This window comes from Leptodactylus fuscus, chromosome 4, assembly GCF_031893055.1.
Source record: "Leptodactylus fuscus isolate aLepFus1 chromosome 4, aLepFus1.hap2, whole genome shotgun sequence".
NCBI classification, from domain to species: domain Eukaryota; kingdom Metazoa; phylum Chordata; class Amphibia; order Anura; family Leptodactylidae; genus Leptodactylus; species Leptodactylus fuscus.
The window spans coordinates 57,996,637-58,022,381 of NC_134268.1; the positions used below are offsets into that span (position 1 = coordinate 57,996,637).

Genomic DNA, 25,745 nt, shown 5'->3' on the forward strand with positions numbered 1-25,745 from the left:
AGTTCACATAGCAGGCAAACAAAGCAGCATTTCTAAAGCAATATATTTAGGAAAAGTGTTCAGTTTACATAAGCTACCAGTAAAGATCGGATCCTTGCGATGGGACAACCCTTTAAGGAATAAAAAGCCAATGGCACAACTCAGAGCTCTAGAAAAGGATGCTCTGGAATCACTATTTCATGAAGAATATAAGTATTTATTAAAGTAGACAAGTCAGAAGAGGTGACAAATCAGAGAAGGGTGAAAAAATAAGCATTAATTTTGCCATTTTGCTCCACCTCTGCTTACTACTGATCATCATAATTATCCAATGATCTGACTTTTCCAAATAACAGTAAAGTTAAATCCAACCGGTCAAATCCATATTTTCCAAAGTAAAGAAAAATGTAAATCCCCTCCCCCATATGCAATGCCAATCTATGACCTTAGTGCTACCCTATAGAGCAGAGATAGGGAACCTTCGGCTCTCCAGCTGCTGTGAAACTACAACTCCCAAAATGCTCCATTCACTTCCATGGGAGTTCCAAGAACAGCAGAGCAAGTATACATGCTGGGAGTTGTAGTTTTGCAACAGCTGGAGAGCCGTACGATCCCTATCCCTGGTATAGAACATCTTCTGACTAGAGACAGGGTCAGTTTTAGGGGATGGCACACAATGCCCCACTTTTTAAGAAATCTACCACGGAATGGAAATGGGAACTAATTGCAAATAATTTTTACATCAGTAGTATCTTCTGACTAGAGAGAGTCTGTTTTAGGGGATGAAAGACAGTGCAATTGCCCAGGGTCACTGTGTTTTAAGGCATCCACCAAGAGGCCACATAGGTCAACCTGAGAGTGGAGCATGTAAATGTTCAGTGCCCTGTGCCACAAAGAAACTTTATCAGTATTGCATTTGCTATTTTGAGGTATTATTTAGACACTGAATGGTCCCTTCTCCTGTCCTGTTTAGACTAACTAGAGGAGCCCCATTTTTTACATTCATAGCATGCTCTATTGTTTGCTACGGGGTAAATAGGATCTATATATTAGACAACTAACAGAGTGTCAAATTGCTTTTTGACGTAGTATGATAAAGCAGGACATTGTTATTCTCATCATTTCCCATGCATGTAAGTGCTTGGTACATATTGTCAGAGTGAATGTCCTTGTATAGATTAATTAGTCTGGCAATTTTGTTTGCTATATTTGGATACAGTTCAGACAGGCAGTCACTACTTTTCTTTAGGTTGTTGTAAGTTTTTAAGTTTTTGCAACGATCATCAAAAGTAATAACCTCACTGTCACAGCAGGTATTGCCTGGACCTCTCTTCTTGTAGTATTGTATATTGTTATTTTCATCCATATGGGTACAATCATTTAACAATGCAGTGTCTAATGTGTTTATGGACAAAGGCTGTAGATACAGAAGATTCTCTATATCATATGGGCTGCAGTAAGCAAATCCTCTATCTCCTTCATTTACGGGAAGAATTATTGCACTTAGGATTGGACAGTGCTGACCACAAATGAACTGAAGCTTGTCCAGTGAATCCTGTTCTCTTACTTGTCCTTGGCTTCTCCTTGAAGTATTAGGGGATTGATCATTTCTAGTCTCATCAGCATCAGGTTCTTGTAAGGGATGGACTTTGTTATCAGACATATGGAAATCTACTGTGGCGAATGATGGTAAACTTGCACTTATGCCACCACATTTCTCTATAGACTCCAATGAGATGGCATCATGGGTTTTGCTTTTAACTACAGCACCAGAAGATTTGGGACGGACTTTGGAGCGTGTACTCAATGTATCATTAAAGGGTTCTGAATCACTGCCATGGGGCATATTGAAGTAATTACAAGTATAATGGTGAGGTTTAGCCAAATCTTCAATTTCTGAAGAAGATATTTCAGCTATTGGTTGATTTACTCTGCAAGCAGAATGCATATAAGGGATGTCATCGCTAGTAGTGTCAAGCAACGTGTCAGCAGACGTTGTATCTAGATTAACATACATTCCAGTTGCTTCAGGTGGTGACCTTCTTAGCAAATGGTTCTCCTTTAGCAGCCATCGCCCTTTATCTATGAGTACGCCATTGTTTATACTCATGCCCTTGTGACCATCTTTATGCTTGTGTGATTTATTACTCTGAGAAGAACCAGGTTTTTGGCAAATTTCACCATCGTGGTCACCAGCAGCATCAAGCATGGGTAGTGAGGCACTCTTTAAACTACCCACTTTCATGCTTTTGTTACTTGGACTAGATATTGACCTTGTTAGATTTTCTTTGGATACAGACTGCTGGTCTTGACTGCTGAAGGTCAAATATTCATTATTTCCATTATTGTGACATTTTTTGCTAGATGATATATTGTTAGGACTTTTAGAAGGCCGAATTATAGATTCTGCTTTGCCGTAAAGTCGTTCAATGGCTCGCCTAACGTATCCTGTTTTCAAAGGCTTCTCATGTATCTGCTCCTCTCCACTCTCAGTCATAATTTCACTAGATGCTCTCAAGGTATCGCTCAAGCTCTCTTCACTGTCTTGTCTATAGTCTGACCAATCTGAAGAAATTGGACTTTGCAGACACTTTTGTTGTTCACAGTACTGAGAAGAAAACTTCCTTTGCTCCATTTCTTGCACCATCATTTTAACTCTTGAAATTTTGGGAGATGACATGGGGTGAGCACCCACAATGTCATCAACATTATAGTTGGACATCAGTGAAGGTGAATGTCTTGGTGATCGATCTAAGGGATGTTCCTCAATCATCTGTTTGTTATTCGGTATTAGTTCTGTTCTCTCTAACAAATCAGTCGCTGCATTTTGCAATGAATATTGATATTCCGAGAGACTGTGCTCTTCTAAATTTCTATCATTTTCATTTTGACTAAATTCACCAGAGAGCTCTCTATATGGTTGAGTTGCAAAAAACCGAAAGTCATCTATGTCATCATTCAGATCCTCATTTTTTATTGCATCAGATATTTCCCATGTTTCCTTGATACTTGGTATGTTGTGATTACTTTCAGTAATACATTCAGTATATCTTTCTGTACTATTAGGCTGATTCATTGGAAATTCATGACTAGGTGCTGGTTCTTTCACACTTGCAATACTTCTTGTGGGTGAGTTAGAGCTCAGTGCCGACTCTTGTAAACTTAGAACGATGGCCTTCAAGTCATCTGCTTTTTCTGTTATGGCTATTTTTTTCAACGATTGAAGCAAGGTGAATATTGCAGAACTATTGTTTGACTTACTAGATACATTTTCTACAATATGGGACATGCTCTGCTTTAAATGTAACACTATCAACCATGCTAGCAGAACCTGAGGTGATGAAGACTCTGGTCTGGATGGAGAATTTGGAAGACTAATGGACTTCTCTAGTCGTCTACATTTGGATGATGGAATGGTTTTTGGGGACATCCCAAATTCTTCTGATAACAATTTCTCCATTAACCCACAGTCTGAGTTATTATTTTCCACCTGTACCGCGGCATCAGAACTTGGCTTTTTGGGGAAGTCTCCCATTCTCATTATGACCTCTTTATCTTCTCTATTTTCAGTAACTACATCACAGCCAAAATCGTTAAACTGTTGGGCAAATAATTCCGCCAAGTATTTACTCTTTTCCATAAAAGAGGAGACAACTTCCTCATCGAATGGTTGGACATGTTGGATAGGTATCTCTTTTTCTTCTATTGAACTTGTATATCCAACTTGATTTTCAAGTGTAGGTTTGTTCTGGCAACCATTGGCATTTCCACGTACTTCTCCACCAAGGTTTTTTATTTCTACATAAGGCTGGGACGAGCCGTTACTAGAATTTCTGACAGAATTTGTAGCTTCTTCTTCTAACTTTGTAATCAAATAGGGTTGAAGAACAGGGAAGGCAACATTTGGAAATATGTTCTTTAACCAGCTTTGAACATAGCTTTCAAGAGCATTTTGGAGCGTCGGAGAGCTATTTATTTCTGAATCTAAGCCATCTAAGCCATCTGAGCCATTTGTGGCTTTACTTTCAGTTCCTATACTATTTTTTTTCTTGTTTAGGCTTTTTTGCTTCTTTGATTTTTTCTGTGAACTTTTAGCTCTTGAATTCTTTTTAGGTATTATTTCTTCTGGCACCGGTTTACTCTCCATTAGAGGACATTGTGTTTGGCGATTGTCATAAAGTACTGCTTCATTTGAGGCAATGCCATTGCTGTAGTCTGCTACGTTCTTTTTGGATATATGCTCAGCACTGACTTTCGTATCTTCTGTATTCTCAGCATTTTGATTACTATCATGTACAAGTTCATCATTAGTTTTTAGAGATCTTGGCTTCACTTTTGCCATTTGCTTATTGCCCTTTAATCTTCGTGTTGTACTTAATTCAGAAGAATTTGAATGAATATGAGGAGGAAATATTTCTTCAAACACAATATTCTTTGCTGTTGAATTTTGTTCTTCTCCAAATTTTCCATGTTCTACTTGTGGAAAATCCAGACAGTTTGTATTTTCTTTTGGAATACTGGTCTGCAAATTCTTTTTGGGGTTATTCTTCTTTTTCTTCTTCTTTGGTCCCAAGGAGGATGTAGTAGAATAGTTATCATTACTAATACCAGTGTCATTTTCAGAATTCTTTTCTACTTTCTGTCCAGAAATGGCTGAGGTGTAGTCTATTGTTTTATGAATTTCAGAAGGAATGTCTACCATTTGTGCTATTTCATTTTCTTGGTTTACAGTATCCAAACCTTCTCTATCACTCAGTTCTATATCTGAGTGTTTTAATTCCTCTTGTAATGGGGTCTGCTCAGAGACGGTAATGGAGGCGCTCATGGATCTCTTGATTTGCTTAAATTGAAATTGTTCTTGTTGAAATTTTTGCTTTCCTGCTGAATTTGGTCTCTCTCTTTTAGACAATTCTGTAAAAGACATATAATTACTTCTTTCACTTGTCTTCACCCCTTTGTCATATACTGTATTCTTATGTAACATCTCCATGTGAGTGGTCTCTAACATTCCAAAGTTTTCTTCATTTGTTTCATCTATTTCATTTTGCTTCAGGCTAGCTTCATTTGAGTCGGCATTGCCGGTCAATGTTTGCTCCTCTTTACTACACTGATCCTCCAAGTCATTTCTATGTTGCATTGTCTCATTTTCCATTTCACTGAAAGAGAACATCTGTTTCATGGTTTCTTGGAGGGTCACCTCTGATGCTCTTCTGATTGATAACTTTCTCTCTTGGCCTTTCCTAATACCAGGTGTTGGAGGTCGGTAAAAAGTAGACTTTTCATTTCTTGTAGAAGATGTTCTATATTTATTAATATTAATGTCATTGTCTTGTATTTGATTGGCAACTGTTTCAATATGACTAAGCTGTTTAACTTCCATTGAGTTTATGCCTTCATCTCTGGATTTGCAATTTATGTTCCGTGTTCTTATAGGGGAATCTAGAACACGTAATGTTTGAACTTCTGGTTTAATAGAAGAACGAAATATCCTCTTTGTATTTTGAAACAGCTCAGCTCGGCTTACGGTAGTTGCCCAATTTATGGTTTCATCCTCCTTTAGTTTAAAGCGAACTTTCATCTCTACAGTCATAGTGCCATCAGAATTTAGATGGACAGTTTTTTCAATGTTGTCCCCAGGTGAAATGACTGGTAGTTCTTCTCCAGATTGGGGCCACTGTTGAGTCAGATGTATTTCATTGTTATGTATGTGGGAATAATCTACAGAGTTATGATCTGCATTGGTTGAATCATGAATGTGATCTTGAGTATTCAGATTTGTTAAAAGAGATTCATTAGATTTTACTTCTAATGTTCAAATATAATCCATAAAGGCAAGAATAGATGAGAAGTAAGAGGAGGTGTAGAGTAGATATCGCCAGGTGAAGACCAAAAAACAGCCAGGAAAGAGAAAAAGAAAGAGACAAAATAGAAAGTTAGGATAAGTGAAACAAATTAAGTATAAGAATGAGAATAGCATGAAAAAAAAGATTATTGTAGCATGTGTAGATATGTTAAAGAGATGTTGTTGCATAAAAAAACTAAAGTATCCTAAATGCTGTTTCGGTATATCTATGGACCAATTATTATATAATAATATGATTAAAGGGATTCTACCATTAAAAACTTTATTTCTCCCTAACACGTCGGAATAGCTTTAAGAGAGGCTATTCTTCTCCTACCTTTAGATGTCTTCTCCATCTCGCCGTTCAGTTAAAATTCCGTTTTCCGACAGTATGCAAATGATTCTCTCGCAGGACTGGTGGCGGTCCCCAGCACTCAAACAGCACTGGGGGTGTCCCCAATGCTGTGAGAGAACTCTCCAGCGCCACCTCCATCTTCTTTAGGAACGGGCTCTTCTTCGCATCTTCTTCCGGGGGTTGGCTTCAAACTTCTAGGCCTCAGACTTAGGGTAAAGCTGACCACGCATGCCCGCCGGCCACAAGAAAATGGCCGCTTACAGAGTATTGTAAACTTCCATTTTCTTGTGACCAGCGGGCATGTGCAGTCGGCTTTGCCCTAGGCCTAGAAGTTTGAAGCCAACCCCTGGAAGAAGATGTGGTAAAGACCCCGTTCCTGAAGAAGATGGAGGCGGCGCTGGAGAGTTCTCTCGCAGCATTGAGGACGCCTCCAGTGCTGTTTGAGCGCTTGGGCCCGCCCCCAGTGCTGTGAGAGAACTCATTTGCATACCGGTAGAAAACGGGATTTTAATCGAACAGCGAGACGGAGAAGACATCTAAGGGTAGGAGAAGAATAGCCTCACTTAAGGCTATTCCGATGTATTAGGGAGAAAAAAAAGGTTTTTAATGGGAGAATCCCTATAATATATGTTGCTTCTTGTGCTTGTGATTTCCTTGCAGTAAACTGCCTTGCAGAGATAGCTTCACATTCCTGTAACCTAAATGCTAAAATCTGTAGCAGAGACCTCACCTGCTTCGTGTCATTTATAATACTGGTGTTTTCTCATATGGCTGTGGTTATGGTTACACTAGCGTTGTATGACCATTTGTGGACTCTGTCCCCCATTCTGCTGGGCAGAAACCCAGCAGACCCTAATATGGTCTATGGGGTCTGCGGGTGTCCACAGAGAACTGATTTTTAAGCAGATAGGGTTCCTGTTTTTCGAGTCCCGAAAGAACAGAAACCCGATTTGTAGTGTGAACCTATCGTAAGAATCCTTTAGGCCTCCAAAGTGTTACTGTTACCCAGGCTTTGGTGCTTAGGGACTCCTTGGCTAGTGTGAGCCAGCTCTCTTAGAATACAGGATATAGCAGTAGATTGGTTGAGCATGTGACTTTGGTAGACTCATTTGGTCTCATTCACTGCAAAGTGAGACTTGCTGAAAAATGGCACAGATACACTAAAATGGAAATGAGAATTTAGCTGAAAGTCCACAATATATTGTAAATGAATACATTTTAGCTAAATAGATTATCTATGATTAACTCGCATCTTCTATAAGGCATAACTTTTGTATTTTTCCTTTCAAAGAGCACTTCATAAAGATATCACTTAATTCAGAATATTGTGGCATTTTCACCTATATTCTGTGGGTTAGTATGATTCCAGAGATTCCAATATTATTATTTTTTTCTACCTTTTAACCACTTAAAAAATCCAAAACCTTGCAAAAAAAAAATAAAAAATTCCTGGAGTTACCATATTCTGACACCCATAACATTTCTATATTTCCATATATGGGGATTCATTTTTGTGAGGGCAGATGTACGCTTTACTTATATCATTTTAGAGATCATTTTTGATCACTTTTTATAAAAAATTTTATCGGAGGTGAAACAAGGTAAAAAAATAAAAAGTCACGCAGTTCGACTCCAAGTTTTTGGACACCGAGATTCCTAATGTATATGTGTTTCACTTTATTTATGTACGATTAGATGTGTTCTATTCTGTTTAATTTTTTTATATTTTTTTTAAAAAATTTCCGTCACATGCGACCGCTAAGGCCAATCCGTGTCTTCAGCAGAAGCAGGGGCAGATCCAGGGCCGGGCGAGCCCGGAGCCGCCAGCCCGGGCGATTTTTTTTTTTCTTTGAACCAGTGCAGGACAGCTGCTGCTCTCTGTGCGCTGGTTCAGATATCTACATATCAGCGTAGGCGGCGTCATCACGCCACCTACGCTGATACGTAAACATCTGCCGAGAGAAGAGGATTGCGGAGGCAGCGGGAGCAGCAGCAGCGCGATCGGTAAGTATAACAACATTTTTTTTGTTTTATAATAGGCCTTTACGGTAGCGGCCTATTTACCAACCTCCCCGGACCTAATCACTGCCGCCCCCGCTTCCCCTTGTACTATAGGCCATGGAGGCCAGCAGTGACTAGGCCCGGGCCAGGCCGCGATCCCACTGCCACTATTATTATACTCGGGGGTCTTTTCAGACCCCCGAGTATAATAATCAGAGCCCCAGGGTAGGTGAGGGAACATAATAAACAGTGTTACTTACCTCTCCGGGATCCAATGTTATTCCTAGCTGGCTTCGGGCCTATATGGTAATGCCCAGACATCACGTGGTCTGGTATATTACCATATAGGCCCAAAGCCTGTGCTAGCAGTACCATATAGGCCCGAAGCCTGCTAGGATTAAAGAGGACCTTTCATGGGTTTGGGCAAAGGCAGTTCTATATACCGCTGGAAAGCCGACAGTGCGCTATATTCAGCGCACTATCGGCTTTCCAGCGGTATGTAGAACTGCCTTTGCCCAAACCCATGAAAGGTCCTCTTTAACATCGGATCCCGGAGAGGTGAGTAACAGTGTTTATTATGTTCTCTCATCTCCACTGTGGCCCCTGCAATCTCGATTATGCCCCACAGTGGCCCCCCTGCAACCTCTATTATACCCCCCAGATCCCCCGGTAAGTAGGGCCCCGCCAAAGTCAATTGCTCAGGTCCCCACAAAGCCCAGATCTGCCACTGAGCAGAAGGGATCTGGAACATCACAGCCAGGACCTCTTTAAAATCCTATTCACACCTCAGGTTTTTACCATATGTGTGCTGACAATGTTTTCCACGGACATCACATAGACGCTTTGATTTAATTGTCATGTTTTGTACATCTATGACAAACAGATCAACCATTTGTAGAGAAGAACATGCTATACCTTGTATTGAGTTTGATCATTGAAAAATTAAAAGTACATAGATGTCATCTGCCATTCGTTGTTTTCCCTAACCCCTGCACTTTATTGGTCATCTACAACCCATAGATGTTAATGGACATCTGTGACATTATATATTTCATCACGTCTCTGTTTGTATAAAAAAAAATCTGACGTAAGTAATTATATTGATATCAATATGTCCGTACTTTATCTGTAAGTCAAATGGGTTGAATACATATGTACAAAAATCGACATCTTGAGTTTCGTTATAAACATATGTTAAATTTTTGTTTATTAAAATATGGCATAATATGCAAATTTTGCATAGCTAGATTTTCAATCAAACTATTTTGGGGGGGAGCACCGAGCTTTGACACTCCTGTGATATTATGACAAGTTGTTTCAAGTAATAAGTCAACTTTTCTGTAATGACAAGCTAAGCTATACTCCATCTATAAGTCATGTGCATTATCGGAGCAGTTTCTCTGACAGCTTCTTGGTACACTTCCAATCGGTGTCTTTTTAACAAGGACATACTCGGCTATTTGTAATTGCCAAGGTGCCAGTTCATCTGAACTGTCCATATTAGTTACGTGTGTGATGTCAAGTAGTCAATGAGCGTTCATAGTGAAAGGCTTGTTAGATATATTCTACTCACGGCTTTTCATTTCTGATTTTGATCTCGATTTAGGAAATACTCGATGAGAGATCCCAGGTAGTTTCGCAGGTAGAAATTCCCTCTCAGACTCATAATTTCCTGGCTTAAAAGGTTCTCTGCCAGCGGCCACCACTGTCCCAGAGCTCAGAAGAAGAGCATTAGTGCTAAGAATCTGAAGAGGAAAACACAAGACGTACTCTTTTAGAAGCAGAAGTCTAAAAACATAGGACATCTTAATAACCATGATAAATAATTAAAAATCTGCCATTGTACCCTATTTGCAACACATTTTGTGACAAAGCAGAGGAGCTGATTTCAGTCATGTAATACTCTAGGCTTATGAGTCTATGGGGCAAAGCCAATCCAGCCTTGAGAGCTCATATATTAACAACTCCCTGACAACTCATACATGCACGCTCATACAAAAGCAGCTGTCCGTCATTTTGTCCTTCAGAATTATAGTTAGTGAGATTTTTTTCTCCCTAACATGTAGAAATAGCCTTAAAGAGGACCTTTCATCAGATTGGGCACAGGCAGTTCTATATACTGCTGGAAAGCTGACAGTGCGCTGAATTCAGCGCATTATCGGCTTTCCCGATCTGTGCCCCGGGTAAAGTGCTATCGGTCCCGGTACCGTAGTGCTTTACAGTCAGAAGGGGGCGTTTCTGACAGTTAGCCATAGACACCCTTCTGTCCCACAGCGCCTATCGCGCTGTACTGTGGAGCGGGGAGCAACGCCCCCCTCCCCTCCTGATAATACTCATCTATGGACGAGCACTGGGAGCAGAGGGAGGGGGCGTTCCTCCCCGCTCACACTCTACAGCATGATGGGCGCTGCTGGGCAGAAGGGCATCCCTGGCTAATTGTCAGAAACGCCCTGCTGACTGTAAAGTGCTACAGTACCGGGACCGATAGCGCTTTACCCGGGGCACAGATCGGGAAAGCCGATAGTGCGCTGAATTCAGCAAATTGTCAGCTTTCCATCAGTATATAGAACTACCTGTGCCCAATCTGATGAAAGGTCCCCTTTAAGAAAGGCTATTCTAACCCCTACCTTTAGATGTCTTCTCTGCACTGCCGTTCGGTAGAAATCCTGGTTTTCTTCTGTTTGCAAATGAGTTCTCTCGCAGCACTGGGGGCGGGCCTCAGCGCTCAAACAGCACTGGGGGCATCCAGTGTCAGAACTCTCCAGCGCCGCCTCCATCTTCGCCTGGAATGGCTTCTCCCTGTGTCTTCTTCCATCGCTGGCTTCAAACTTCTAGGCATGTGCAGTCGGCTCTGCCATCAAGCCTCGGTCAGAGCCAACTGCGCATGCCCATGGCAATTTTCCAGTGGCCGCTTACACAGTGAACTGGTGTAAGTGGCCATTTTTTTGTGACTGCTTACACAATAAGCTGGGGTAAGCGGCCACAAGAAAATGGCCACGGCCATGAGCAGTCGGCCCTGCCTGAGGCCTGACGGCAGAGCCGACTGCGCATACCTAGAAGTTTGAATCCAGCGCCGGAAGAAGATGCAGGGAGAGGCCATTCCAGGCAAAGATAGAGGTGACGCTGGAGATTTCTCTCGCAGCATTAGGGATGCCCCAAGTGCTGAGAGAGAACTCTTTTGCATATAGAAGAAAACCTGGATTTCTACCAAACGGCAGCACTGAGAAGACATCTAAAGGTAGGAGAAGAATAGCTTTTCTTAAGGCTATTCCTACATGTTAGGGAGAAAAAAAAATTTAATTTGAACGAATGAATTCCTTTAATAAATGACAAGTTATTTTTTAATCTTTTCTCACAAAACTACATATCAATTTGCACAGCTCTCCCTGCTCTATAGCACTCTTCCTTATGTAACCCCTGCTAGGGGTAAAGTAACAGGAGTAGGCAACACTGTACAGACACCCTGGATTACCTATCTCAGCCCCACCTGCTTCTATATGCCCCTGCCACCTAGGGGAGGAGCTGCAGAGGATTGGGGGAGAAGGGGATTGTGGGTCAAGAAAAAGCAGTAAGGGGATGAGGGGACCTCATGGTTGGAAGAGCAGAGAGTCCAGCACCTGCAGACACAGGACAGAGCTCCAGGGACAGTCCAGCCAGCACAGCAGCCAAGACCAGGAGAGGAGGTCACACTGCAGCTAGACAGCTCTACAACTTGGCTCTAGAGAGACCCCTTGTCTCATCACACAGGCGGATCCTGCCCCGCTCCACCAGGACTTGATTGCTGCAGAGCCAAGCAGAATTCTGGAAGTGAATGCACCTATGTGTCTGGGAGTTGTGAGTAGCCACTGCTGAACTGTGTTATAGAGTTGTTGTGGGAACTACGCATTTCTGGAGGACAGTAATCCTAAGTGCACCAACGGTTCCAGCAAGCGCGCCAACACCCGCGGCAACAGGGCCCCAACTGATGGACTGAGTTATTTATGTTGCTGCAGCTTTATTAGGGGAGATTTGGTACATGCAGCTAGCTATGTGGAGTTTGTGTGCGCCAACTTATCTATGTACTTTGTGTAGGTCATTGTACATTAATCCTGTATTCCCCAGAGTTTAGAATATTAGGGGATCCATTTATACTATTATATCTGCCAGGCCTGGCATGCATTTATAGCTCATGGTTACAAAGGAGCAACCGCTGGATTGTTTATATGTTATGTTATATGCTATCTTACCTTTCTACTTTTGCAATTTGCTCTCCTGAGCACATTCCTATTTACTTCTATCCCAATAAATATTCCGCGGTTGTTTTACCCCTATTTCTGTGAGTGTGTACTGAGCTTAGGCAGGGGTTTCCCGAGTCAACCCCTGGCAGAAGAGGACAACCCTCCTGCCTTCCTACAGAGCTCCGAGAAAGATTCGGGTGGAGGCACTGCGCCATAGCGAATTTAAAGATACACACACCCTTCCTATAGAGTGAGGTCTGAAGGGGTGTTACACTTAAGACATAATAGTGCATTGTGCCAAAAGATAAGGCAAGAGACAAATGCAACGTTGATGAAAGCAGTTTTCTGGGCCCCAGGTGTGTTTTTTTTTTTTTTTTTTTTTTTTATATTGATGGCCTATTCGCAGCCTAGGTCATCATCATCCAATCACTGGGGGTCTGATAACCAGAGCCTGTACTAACCAATTGATCTGTAACCCCCAGTATTGAAAACTACCTCACAGGAAGAGCCCAGAAGCAGCTGTGCCATAGGACCGCAGACTGGATAAAAAATCCATTGGAACTTCCACAAGCTGAGGGGGGGTTAAGCGGGGCACGTGCCCTGGGCACAAAGCGCAGGGAGACATGGCAGGGTGTCTGAAAGCAAGTATACTTAAGGATAAGGCCCCACTTTGCAAGTCACAGCCAAAAAGCGCTGTGGGAAAAATGGCGAGGAAACGCATTGCGTTTTTTCCCAAGGTGCTTTTCAATTTCCTGCTTCAATTACACCTATACGGAAAATGCCAGCGTTTCTGTAGGTATAACTGACAGGCCTCAATTTACAAAAATGCAACGTTTTTTTAAATCACAGCATAGTCACTGTGGATATTTTTCTGCAATATGTGTGGATGAGATTAGCCAGAAAATCCCATCCATTTTCTGTAGCAGCAAAATCGTTGTGCTTATGTTAAGTGGGGCCCAAAGTCACCTAAAGTGGCATTCCCATTTAAGTGTATCCCTTGAAACAAATCTTGGACCTCAGCCACATGAACACTAGATATAGACAAATCTTCAATGAACTCTCTTGGGTCTCTTCACAGCATCTGTCACTTTCCTTGTGACGTCCAGTGCTCTTCTGTAAGGTTATCGGCCTGTGGGTCACAGTTGAGGCTTGTGATTGGGTCACCAGAGGTCACATGGGCATGCCGAGTGTCAAGACATCATGACGCTCAGCATGCCCAGATCACTGCTGAGACCTGATCACAGACCTCAGTGATGAGCCTCGATTGATAATGTCACACAAGAGCACTGGATGCCGTGAGGAGACTCAAGAGGGGAGTATGAGTGTTTTTGGAGACTCCACAGTATAATGTGGCAGTCATTTTAGTTCACCCAAGATCTTTTGTTCAGTTTCGTAAAAGAACTAGCCATTTGGAATATACGGGACAAACCAGGCTTGTTATGAGCCGATTTGTCCATCTCTAGTCAACTGGAAATGATTCTGAGAGGTTCGCCTATCTTGAATTAATAGCCAAACTAAAACTGCAACCAACTGAGTGTACCACAGTCTTATCAAACCACAGCAAGCCTTGAAAATATGGTAAAACCACAGCATGTACAAGTAGCCTCATATTCCATCTAGGTCTGAGTTGCCATAAAGCAATAACGACTGTAACGCTACTACGTAGTGGGGTATCTTACCCTTTCCATATACACTACTACACTGCAATCACATATGCAGTTCTTGTTAACCACATGATTGGATAAAAAGGACGGTGAAGTCTCAAACTTTCAGGAATACTTTTTTTTTTTTTGTATTCACACCTTGCTTTGACTCAAAACCGTCACCAAAGCCTTTCTGCATAATTCTCACTTTATGAAACCACTTTGTGAGCTAGATCAGGGACATACTAGCAAGCAGATGCTATCAAACTAGCAGGTTCAGCCTATCTGTGTATTATATGGATGGCCAGTTGCAGGTTACCCTTGGTTCACATCTGCATTTGGTAATCCGTTCGGGAAGTCCACATGGGGACCCCCCGAATGGACTATCAAATGCATTTGCAAACAGTGTGCAGTGAAACCACACGGACCCTATAGACCAGGGGTGCCCAATACGTCGATCGCGATCTACCGGGCTATCGCAAAGGACGTATGGGTCGATCGCAGGATGCAGCCAGGGATCCCCAGTGTCTGCTTGTTCACAGTGCAGGCTGAGAGTCGATTCTCAGCATGATCTGTGAACAAGCACTCCGGACACTTGCAGGCCGGGCAGCAGCAGCTCCGGGGGATGACGTGCTCCCCGCTCTTAGGGATGGAGGGAGCCGGGGTGCTGCTTGTTCACAGTGCAGGCTGAGAGTCATCTCCGGACACTGGCAGGCGGGGCTGCCACAGCCGCAGCCCCAGCCTGCCAGTGTCCAGAGATAACTCTCAGCCTGCGCTGTGAACAAGCAGACACCGCGGATCCCTGGGCAGCCACAGAATGCCACTGTCTCCTGCTCTCACGCTCCGCCAGACCCCACCCACATGCCCGGCCCCGCCACAGACACGCACCCGCCCGCCCCGGCCACAATAAGTGGGTAGTAGATCTTTTGCCTTGGTCAGTTTATAAAGTGGCTCACATGCTGAAAAAGTGTGAGCACCCCTGCCATAGACTATAATGGGGTCTGTGTGCTCTCCGCGTGCTGCCCGCATGAATCATGCAGACAGGAAAGTAAATTGTGAAGTACTTTCCTGTCCGCATGTTCCCTGCGGAGATCTCGCGGCAAGCACACAAACCCCATTATAGTCTATGGGGATCCATGTGATTTCACTGCACACCGTTTGCAAATGCATTCGGTAGTCCATTCGGGGGGTCCCCATGTGAATGAGACCTATCACTACATTTCCCTTACAACACCTATTAAAAACTAAATGAGCAGCTCGTATTAAGATTTCCTGAGAAAATCAGCTGTTCGTTGAGGAGGATTTTGGAAGCCTGGTTGCTACCAAATTGCAATGTTCGTCTGTGATGGGGCAACACTAAGTACTATAATACACTTGGTAGGTTCCTTATGCTCTTACCCTCCTTCCATCAGTGTTGTAGAGTTTGTATACAGGAAATTGCATAATTTCAGAAATTTGATCCAGAAATACATCAAAGTTTTGAATAGATTTCTTGTTCAGCACTAGATTATGTTTTGACTCTTTATCTCCATTTTTGAAGATCACAAAGTTTTTTGAGCTTCCAAGCACAACAGTGTTTTCCCTTTGAAATGGTGCAATTTCATTTTGGCGAGCAAGTTGCAAAGCCCGACGTCGAGCGCTGATCGGCCTACTACTTTGCCAAAGCAACGGCTTCTTACTTGCTCGTTCAAGGTTAATTGGCTTTATCTTTCTTTGATGGGAGCAGATGTAGGATTTACCATCCTCTAGCTCTTCCAGAGTGGTTATACGGTGTATTCCACGAGGAGTTGTTATATTTCTAACTCCAAAAGGCAGAGGAACTTTCTTAGAGAGGCTGTCCAGCAGAGCATCAAATGTCTTAAAGGATCGATTGGAGACAACCATTTTTATTCCACTGAACCTTGGGTCTCCACTTTTGTAGAAACATATCCTCTTGGTAAGGCTAGGATCTGTCATTCGTGAAGGTCTAGTGGAAGATGCCTGTATACTGTCTGCAGAATTGGTTTGAGCAACTGAGATGTTGGTTGAGGTGGTTTCGCTCATTCTTGGCAGCAATCTAAAATAAATACAGATGATAGTATAAAATAGCGTTAAAATACAGTGAGTGACCCCCTCCCCCCTCGCCTACCACTAAGCATGCATGCGTTATGTGTATGGACAACTGAAGATGCCAGGTCTGATCCATCATTAATAAGTATCTTGATTATGGAGCTTTTCCAAGCATGGGACAGTGATCAGAACTGCATCAAATCTGAATATTGGGAACAAGAACCAATGCTGATGAGACCCTTAGTCAAAACATCAAAGTTTTGCTATAGAAGAATAATACAGTGGTAGCCCAAAAACCTTAATATGTCTAGATGTATTAGTAGAATTTTTATAAGCAATACAGTAGAAACTGAAAGCTTCTGGGTCCAATGCAGAATCTGTAATGGGGCCCCGACTTACCTTCTAGCCTTTAAAATAGTGCGTTATTTTATAAGTCAGATGGACCTTTGGGGCCCCCTAAGGGTCCTGGGCCCATTATCGACTGGTATCCTCTATATATACGCCTCTGACGTATAGCATAGGTATTAGAGATGAGCGAGTACTGTTTGGATCAGCCGATCCAAACAGCATGCTCCATAGAAATGCATGGATGCACCTGGCACTTCCGCTTTGACGGCGGCCGGACGCTTAACCCCCCGCGTGCCGGCTACGTCCATTCATTTCTATGCGAGCGTGCTGTTTGGATCGGCTGATCCGAACAGTACTTGCTCATCTCTAATAGGTATGTTTAAAATAAGTATTAAAAGGGTTACCTATTTTGTTTCTGTTGTTTTGACACCCTATATGTATATTTTTTTTTATGCAGGCTAGTTATAGGACTTGGATTGGGTTGGCATGAATAGTATTTTTTCATTTCAGTATTTTGTTTCTTAATTTTTATAATTTAGTTTTTTATATTTACAATGACAAGTGTTAAAAAGTTTTAAAAAATCCTGCTAGACCCATATGTGCTGCCCATGTTTTCCCACCAAAGACCCATCCATTCATATTACAAAACTTAGTCAGCCCACCTTATATATGTTTAAAGAAGGGCCTTTCATGTTCTCGAGCACGTGTGATGTAATATAATGCTAGAAAGCCGACAGCGCGCTGAATTCAGCGCGTTGTTGGCTTTCCCATTATGTGCCCCGGGGGAAGAGATATGGGTCTAGCTGGGAACGCCCCTCCTGATAGTACTGTCCATAGTGCTGTATTGTCAGAGGAGACGTTCCTTACTGTCCAGCCATGACGCTGAACGGTGAGGAACTCCCCCCTAGTATTAGTCTATGGACGAGTACTGTCAGGAGGGCGGTATGGCTGGGTGATAAACGCCCCCTCTGACAGTATAGCACTACACACAGTACTGTCAGGAAGGGCATAATCGCACTGATATCTCTTTCACCAGGGCACGTAATGGGAAAGCCTTTCTATAAAACCGCATGTATCCGAGGAGATGAAAGGTCCTATTTAAATTATCCAATGTCACCAATTATTTTGCAGCATTTTACTGCTGCCTGAGGCTTGTTGGTATTCCTGGTTCTGAGCTGAGTGGGCGCTAGTCCAAGGTAAGAGCCAGACAGCTGACAGGTATCCCAGGACAGAAGCAGTTTGAGGCAAGGACTAGTCATCAGGCTAATACTGAAATATATGTCAGTGCAGAGTTAGGACTTTGTCAATGGAGTTCAGCTAATATTTGCATGTAGTGTACAATAGATCCCTTGGATGAATTTTACCGATGGCTCCTAGGCACCCCGGTCCACATATGGAGTTATTGCATACTAAGTTTTCTACAACTAGGTTCACACAGAGTTCAGACATTATATTCAGCGGATACATTTTAAAAGTGCTGCCAAGTGTATGCCCCAGGCATATGCCATACTATGCTTATTGAACTGAATACAAATAAAAAACAGAAGCCACAAACTATACTTGTTTCTGCTTATGAGTGAAGTTGCCTTTCTGTACTGTTACAAGAGATGTATCTTAGCCATGTGATAGTCCAGTTCCTGATAAATGTAACTTAAGTTTCAAAACATTACAAATACCACATGCATTTAGTATCGTTGTGATTGTACTGACCCACAGAATACAGGTAATGTCATTTTTCTACTTAGTGAACACCGTAAAAATTAAAACCATAAGATATTGGTGCAAACGTGTTATTTGTGTTATACTTAATAACAAATGTCATAAACTTATGACCCCTCCTAAACGTACATGTACCATGGAAGGACATCATGCACATTAGATTGTCAGTGCTATATTTCTACATTTGTGCTATATTTTTATGTACAGGCCATATGTGAAGAAATAATTATGCAATGTAAATATACACACACAATTGTGCAAAAGTTTTAGGCATGTGTTAAAAATTGGTACAAAAGTAAATTGGTAGAAAGTAACAATGCTTTCAAAAATAACAGTTTTTGTCAATTTTCAAAACTAAGTGAATAAACTAAATAGAAATCTAAATCCCATCAATATTTGGTGTGACCTCCCTTTGGAGGAGGAGACCTGGAAATGATGATATGGACCCCACAGAGCCCTGATCTCAGCATCACCCAGTCTGTCGTGAATTACATGAAGAGACAAAAGGATTTGACCAAACCTACATCCGCAGAAGATCTGTGCTTAATACTCCAAGATGTTTGGAACAACCTCCCATCGTCCAAAACCTGTCTGCTAATGTAACTAGAAGAATTGATGGAGGAACAAAACACCAAATATTGATGGGATTTAGAATTCTTCTTTGTTCATTCACATAATTGACAAAATTAAACTATTAACACTTTAATTTTTGAAAGCATTCTCACTTTTCAGTTCCTCCCTAAAGCTTTTTCACCATGCTCTATATATTTATTAATATATATGTATATATATTTATTTATTTTTTTATTTATATACATTTACAAAATAAACAATGTGTATCAATCTATATGTCCGTCTATCTATCTAATCTGAGAGAATGTATTCATGACACGTCATCTATATCGACTCTTCCTATAATTCTACCGCTTACAGACCTAATAAAAAAAAATTCCACTGCATCTTAAATAAATCACTTAAAGACGTCTTCACTTACCTGCCATTTAGCCTGTCATAAATACACAATTTCCCTTTAAAAGCTGAATATTTCAAAGGCATGCAGTCGTGGTGTAAACAGCTCTGATACACAAAGGCAGTGAGCAGAGCGGCCACCCAGTACATCACTATCAATTTACCTAATACCATTTCACAGCTAATCGCTAGAGTCAATTTAGGGAACCTCAGCTTATGGCTGCCATTCATGTTGTGTATATAATATCTCCTGCAGAAAGGATCTCTGGAAGAAAGTTCTGCTTTTACTTTCACAAATAGATTTATCTCATATACGCTGGTATAGCACATTCATTGCTTTTGTATATTTATTATTATTATTTAAAATTATTGTAATTATTATTATATTCCCCATAGATATTTTCAGTGTATTATTGCACATTCTATTTATTTTAGGAAACGTATTGAAGGGGAGTTAAAGGTGCTGATTTTTTTTTTTTAGAAATATGCATAAGACTCACTAGACGTCACATGAAGCACCTGGACCCTGATGAAAAATCTGTGTATGGGCTCCAACCTACCTTTTGCCATTTAGAGTAGTGATCTATTTTATGTGGCAGAGGGAACTTTGGGAGCCTCTTTGGGTCCAGGGCCTATTAGCTAGTGCTACACCTCTTATAGCTACACCCTGATGAAACCTCTTTAAGGCTAAGTTCACACAAAGTTTTTTGGTCAGTGTTGTGGCAGAAATCAGCCTCCAAATCCTGAACCAAAAAAACGCCTCACCGTTCAAAGTATACAAAATGCTTCTGAGTCTTTTCCGCTAACTGCAAAAAAGAAGCGAGATGTCCATTCTTTTTGAAGCCGTGAGCGTTTTCCGGCTCACGGCTTCAATGCAAGTCATTGTGAGCCAGTTTTTCCTGAAGCGGGACCTCAAGCGTTTTTGGCAAAAACCTGATCAGGAAAAGCCAGGCGTTTTTTTTTTTTTTTTTTTAAAATATAATTCATTACCACATCCCAAGAGGAAACGGATCAAGAAACTCCTCGAACAACGCTTCAAAAAAACGCTTCAGGGAATGCTTCAAATGGCAAAAAATGCCTCAGGAAACGTCTCACGACAATGCCAAAACCCTGACCAAAGAACTCCGTGTGAACTTACCCTAACATCCTTTTTGGTACTTTTTTTTTTTTTTTTGCATATTACGAGCCCCATATAGGGATCACAATGTACATTTATTTTCCTATCAGTATGTCTTTGTAGAATGGGAGGAAATCTGTGCAAACACGGGGAGAACATACAAACTCCTTGCAAATGTTGTTCCTGGCGGGATTTGAACCCAGGACTCCAGCGCTGCAAGGCTGCTGTGCTAACCACTGAGCCACCATGTTGCCCCTTGTTTTTGCATTTTTGTCTGCCTTTTTTTTTCTATGGAGATGGAAAAAAAGCATCCTATTTATTGCACCCACAGTAACAAGTATCTAACAAAATAGACAGAAATCCCTTTTAGCAATAGCAGATTCCAAGTTTTCTATTGAAAATACAACATAACAACCCGAATTGTTGTTTTAGGCAAAACGTACACTTTTCCCTGGCCCTATTTTTGTAAAATCTCTCCTAATTTTATAGGAAATTGAATTAAAGGGGTATGGCCCGTCTTAAGAAGGAGGTATCCTGATCCCTGTGTTCACTCTCCTATGAGAGATGGCCATGGTGCACAGACGTCTTCATTCATGTCTATGGGAATTCTGAGAATAACGCCTCCTCCGCCATCATATACCTATAGTATCTTCTAACATAGGCATCGCTATAGTCCAGGATGTTGCGGCAAGTAACTGCCTGTAATACTTTGCTTAAATAAGGTAAAAATAATGCGGAGCAGCAGGTCTTAAATTACATCTAACTATCACTTAGTATGGAGATGGCAGGAGATGCTATCCTCATAGGGTATTAACGTATTAACATATGACGATGAGGCAGATGTAGTCGGTTTCAAGACACAACAAATGCTCACGGCAGAAATTATATATTTAACCAACCAAATTGATGACTGTTTGGAGAAAATTACCATCATTATTGTACAATTTATAATGATCCGCTGGCTGGAAAGATTCCTCTGACATATTGGTTACATGTATCTCTTGTCAGATGCTGTTCGTGCATCTTAATCTCTACAATGAGACATCCACATATGGCTGCCCTATATAGCCAGACCTATAATGAGATTTGTAGCTTGTATTTAATCCAGATTACAGAAGATTTAATTGCACGGTGGCATAATCAAGTGCCTGGACAGATCTTATTACCTTACCTTATCTAGTAGTGTGTGTGTATACATCCCAATAGATACTACACATATCCTAATAGAGAATATGGTGATGACATCATAAAAATCATCTTTACAAGGACGTAACAAGTATCCTCAGAGTAGCTGATCTATGTGTGGTCCAGGTGACAGATCCCTACAGATCACATACTGATAACATATCCTACGGATAGTTCATCGGTATGAAAAGTCAAATCGGTGCCAGACAATCCCTTTAAAGCAGAAAATTCAGAACTTGAAAAGTGTAGGATTATTTTCATCTCTTTAACAAAACAGGGATAAAGCAGAAAGTGATTTTATAGTATGAATAATGTACACAGCGGTATCACAATGCTGAAATAATGCACATAGTGATGTCACTGTACCAGGAAGAAACACTTAGTGATGTTACAATACCATACCTCTCAACCGTCCCGATTTCCGCGGGACATTCACGATTTCGGTGACGTGTCCCGTGGTCCCGGTTGGAGGGAGGTAGGTCCCAATTTCAACTCAGATCTGTGTCCAGAGGACGCAGATCTGAGTTGAACACATACGCGGCTAAAGCAAGGAGCTGTCACAGTTCAGCTCCTTGCTTCGCCGCTGCACGCCGCCTACTGGCTGTGTAGACGCGATGTGATGACGTCACATCGCGTCTACAACTGTGTGAGAGAGAGAGAGGCGCGGAGAGAGCGGCGGGGGAGCAAGGAGAAGGTAAGTTTAATGTGTACACTGAGGTGGAACGTGAAACTGGGGGCAGATGAAGGAGAGGACGGCATGACACTGGGGGCAGAGATGGGGGGACATGAATCTGGGGGCAGAGATGGAGAGGACATGAATCTGGGGTCAGAGATGGAGGGGACATGAATCTGGGGGCAGAGATGTGGAGACATGAATCTGGGGGCAGAGATGTGGAGACATGAATCTGGGGCAGAGATTTGGAGACATGAATCTCGAGGCAGAGATGTGGAGACATGAATCTGGGGGAAGAGATGGAGGGGGGACATGAATCTGGGGGAAGAGATGGAGAGGACATGAATCTGGGGGCAGAGATGTGGAGACATGAATATGGGGGAAGAGATGGGGGAACATGAATCTTGGGGCAGAGATGGAGGGGACATGAATCTGGGGGCAGAGATGGAGAGGACATGAATCTGAGGGCAGAGATGGGGGACATGAATCTGGGGCAGAGATGGAGAGGACATGAATCTGGGGGCAGAGATGGAGAGGATATGAATCTGGGGGCAGAGATGTGGAGACATGAATCTGGGGGCAGAGATGGAGGGACATGAATCTGGGGGCAGAGATGGAGGGGACATGAATCTGGGGGCAGAGATGGAGGGGACATGAATCTGGGGGCAGAGCTGGAGGGGACATGAAACTGGGGGCAGAGATGGAGGGGGGACATGAAACTGGGGGCAGATGAAGGGTGTATATGAAACTGGGAGAGAGATGGAGGGAGAACATATAATTTACGGGTAACTGTAGGAGGATTATACTGTGTGGGGGCACATGAAAAATAAATGAGAATGGGCGGTGTCAACACAAAAGTGGGCGGGGCTAAATTTGCACATTTTGTCCCACTTTCGGTTCTTCAAAAGTTGGGAGGTATGCAATACAGGGATAATGCACACAGCGATGTCACAGAACAGTTAATTAAATGCAGTGATGTCATTGTACCCAGATAAAACACACAGTGATGTCTCAGTACAGGAATAACGCACACAGTGATATCACAGCACAGTGTTAATAAATACACAGTGATATCACTGTACCAGGATAGACTACACAGTGATGTCACAGTACAGGGATAATCACAGTACAGTGTTAATAAATACAGTGATGTCAATGTACCAGGATAAAATACACAGTGATGCCTCTGTACAGGGATAATGTAGACTGGAACTAATAGCAAAGTACCCCAATATAATAATATTATTGGCACACTCTAGTACTCAGGGTACATAAAATATCTGTAGGGGGCATTTGCTGTACTTTTTATAGGCAGCACAATATAAACATATTGTTTTGGGATACTATATTATAATCTATAGAGAGTAGTAGGTTCAGACATGTTGACAAACTCTCCTCTAATACATACTGATATACTATCCTATATCCTAGCCCAAAGGCAATGGAATGAGAAAGAAATAGTTTGTTTGCACAGGTCATCCTATATCATAATCAAGAATGACAGGATAACAATAGAAGTTCACACCTCTACAGATAATACTTATAATGGCTTATCATTACATTCATTACTTGCAATATATAATGTCACAGCTGACACTGGGTTCACACCAGTGTTCGGGTCTCCGCTTTCAGTTTCCATCTTCTGCATGCAGAAGACAGAAACCTGTCATGCCGAGTCTGGCCGTGAGCGCCGGTGAGCGTTTTATGCTCTCCGCGGCGAAACTGGCTTTTGCATGTCTGACTCTGTGTCCGGTTTTAAAAAAACGGTTTTGCCGTGGAGAGCACAAAACACTCACCGGCGCTCACAGCCAGGCAATTTTCAAACCCATTCAAACTAATAGGTTTGAAAACTGACTGCAGATTTCCGTATCCTGCAGTTTCGGGCAGGAAACAGAAACCTGAAAACGGAGACCCCGGGTGCAGATCTGAATGAGCCTTTACCTACTGCTGGGGAGGGGGGGCTGGGCGAGGGGGGCTTCTGGATGTCTGGCCCTTCCTTGGGCCTGAGGACTGTTTTTTCCCACCCACTTGCAATTCTTGCACTTGGGGGTTAATAGGAGCACTACAGACTGTAATGCTCCAATTAACCCCCAAGTGAAAGAATTACAAGGTGGGTGGGAAAAAAACAGTCCTCAAGCCCAAGAAATGGCCAGACAGACATCAAAAAGCCCCCTCCCCCAGCACGCCCTCCCCCAGCACCCCAACCCTTCCCCAGCACTCCAACCCCCCCATCATCATAAATCTAGTATTTATCCCCTATCCGTAGGATAGGGGTTAAATACTTGAAAAATCAATTTCTTCTGCAGAAGCTTACCTGCTTCTGCTCTTCAGCCTGCGCAGTGGTCTTGTGACACCGCGTAGGACGCAGGCACACATCGGGTATGGGCCTGATTACGTGGCCACGTCACCCGGCGTGTGGGGAGGAGGGGGCGGAATGGGGGGGGAGGAGGGGGCGGAGTGGAGCAGGCAGAGAGCAGGCAGGGAGACCTGCTCTCTGTGAAGGGTGAGGGGCCGGCAGGGCTGCCCCAATCCACCACTCACTTTCCTTGTACATCTGCGGCCCGCACAAAAGTCTCAAACTTTGTCTCTAAAGTTTAGGGACAAAGTTTGAGACTTTTGTGCGGGCTGCAGATATGCCTGTAAAGGGCCGCATGTTTGACATGCCTGGTAAAGCATATCAGTAAATGTTGTTAACATATTAAAGGAAAATCTTGCAGCTTCCATAATCATGTACAGAAAATAGAATTTAAATAAATCAGAAAATAAGAATGTGATAAATTTCATTATCTGGTTTTAATAAGCAAATACTGTATAAAAAAAATGGCGACACATTCCTTTTAGGCCTTGTAAGATCGTGCCTAATATGCAACTTCCAAACATCAAAAACCAGAGTGGTGTGTGTCTCATTCTCTAATAGCGGCACTTTTATACACTTTGTAGTTTAGGTTTAGTTGCCCTATAGCTCTCCTTTAGTAAGACGACATACATTATTCCCTTTATAATTTACTTTCCCCAAATTATTCCACTTAACAAAAACTGCCAAACGTTTTGTTTCAGAATCTGTGTATTCAGCAGTGACCTGGAGCCGTTCTTCTTCATTGCGGTGTCTTTGGAAAAACAATGTATACGTGATTTATTTCCATAAAAGACGCCGGTCGCCATTGTGTATTCATTATTGTTCAGGAGACTGTGCTCATGGATCATATACTGTTTGCATATGTATGAAGAATGTTAAACCTGAGTATTTGGTTGGAGGAACCATTCATGTAAATGAGTTTTTGTTCACTACGCCGCTGATCCATCTCTTGATGGCCTTCGGTGCAGCCTGGTGAAATCGCAGCACAATACATATTTTATGGTGTTTTGTTTACCGTCAGAGTGATCATTTGATACGATGTAGAACAGCAGTAACAAGGCGCAACTGCTTTGTTCTGTAGTAATGAAATAAACAGATAAATGGGATAGAAGGAATACAACTTGCTTCAGGAATTCGTATTGCAGACAGGAGAACAATGAACTCCACGGGATTGTCAAAAATGCATTTTACAGCCAAGGTCAGCCTCGAATAATCCTTCAAGTTGAGTATGACAGGACAATAAAACCTCTGCTCATAGGAAATAGGTAGGCATTACGTGTACACCTCTCAAT

At 42.3% G+C, this 25,745-nt stretch overlaps 2 protein-coding genes across 2 annotated transcripts in view; both read right to left on the reverse strand.

Annotated features, from left to right (window-relative positions):
• RP1 (RP1 axonemal microtubule associated) overlaps positions 1-19,249 on the reverse strand; it is a 370,941-nt gene extending 351,692 nt beyond the window's left edge. The window contains exons 1-3 of the mRNA XM_075270496.1: positions 19,148-19,249; positions 15,436-16,093; positions 9,751-9,922 (exon numbers count right to left, since the gene is read on the reverse strand). Of these exons, the coding sequence (XP_075126597.1) occupies positions 9,751-9,922; positions 15,436-16,093; positions 19,148-19,209 (892 nt within the window). The 5' untranslated portion in view covers positions 19,210-19,249. The remainder of the gene's footprint in view (positions 1-9,750; positions 9,923-15,435; positions 16,094-19,147) is intronic.
• LOC142200277 (uncharacterized) overlaps positions 910-25,745 on the reverse strand; it is a 65,690-nt gene continuing 40,854 nt past the window's right edge. The window contains exon 2 of the mRNA XM_075270503.1: positions 910-5,204. Coding sequence (XP_075126604.1) covers positions 1,037-5,158 — 4,122 coding nt within the window. The 5' untranslated portion in view covers positions 5,159-5,204 and the 3' untranslated portion in view covers positions 910-1,036. The remainder of the gene's footprint in view (positions 5,205-25,745) is intronic.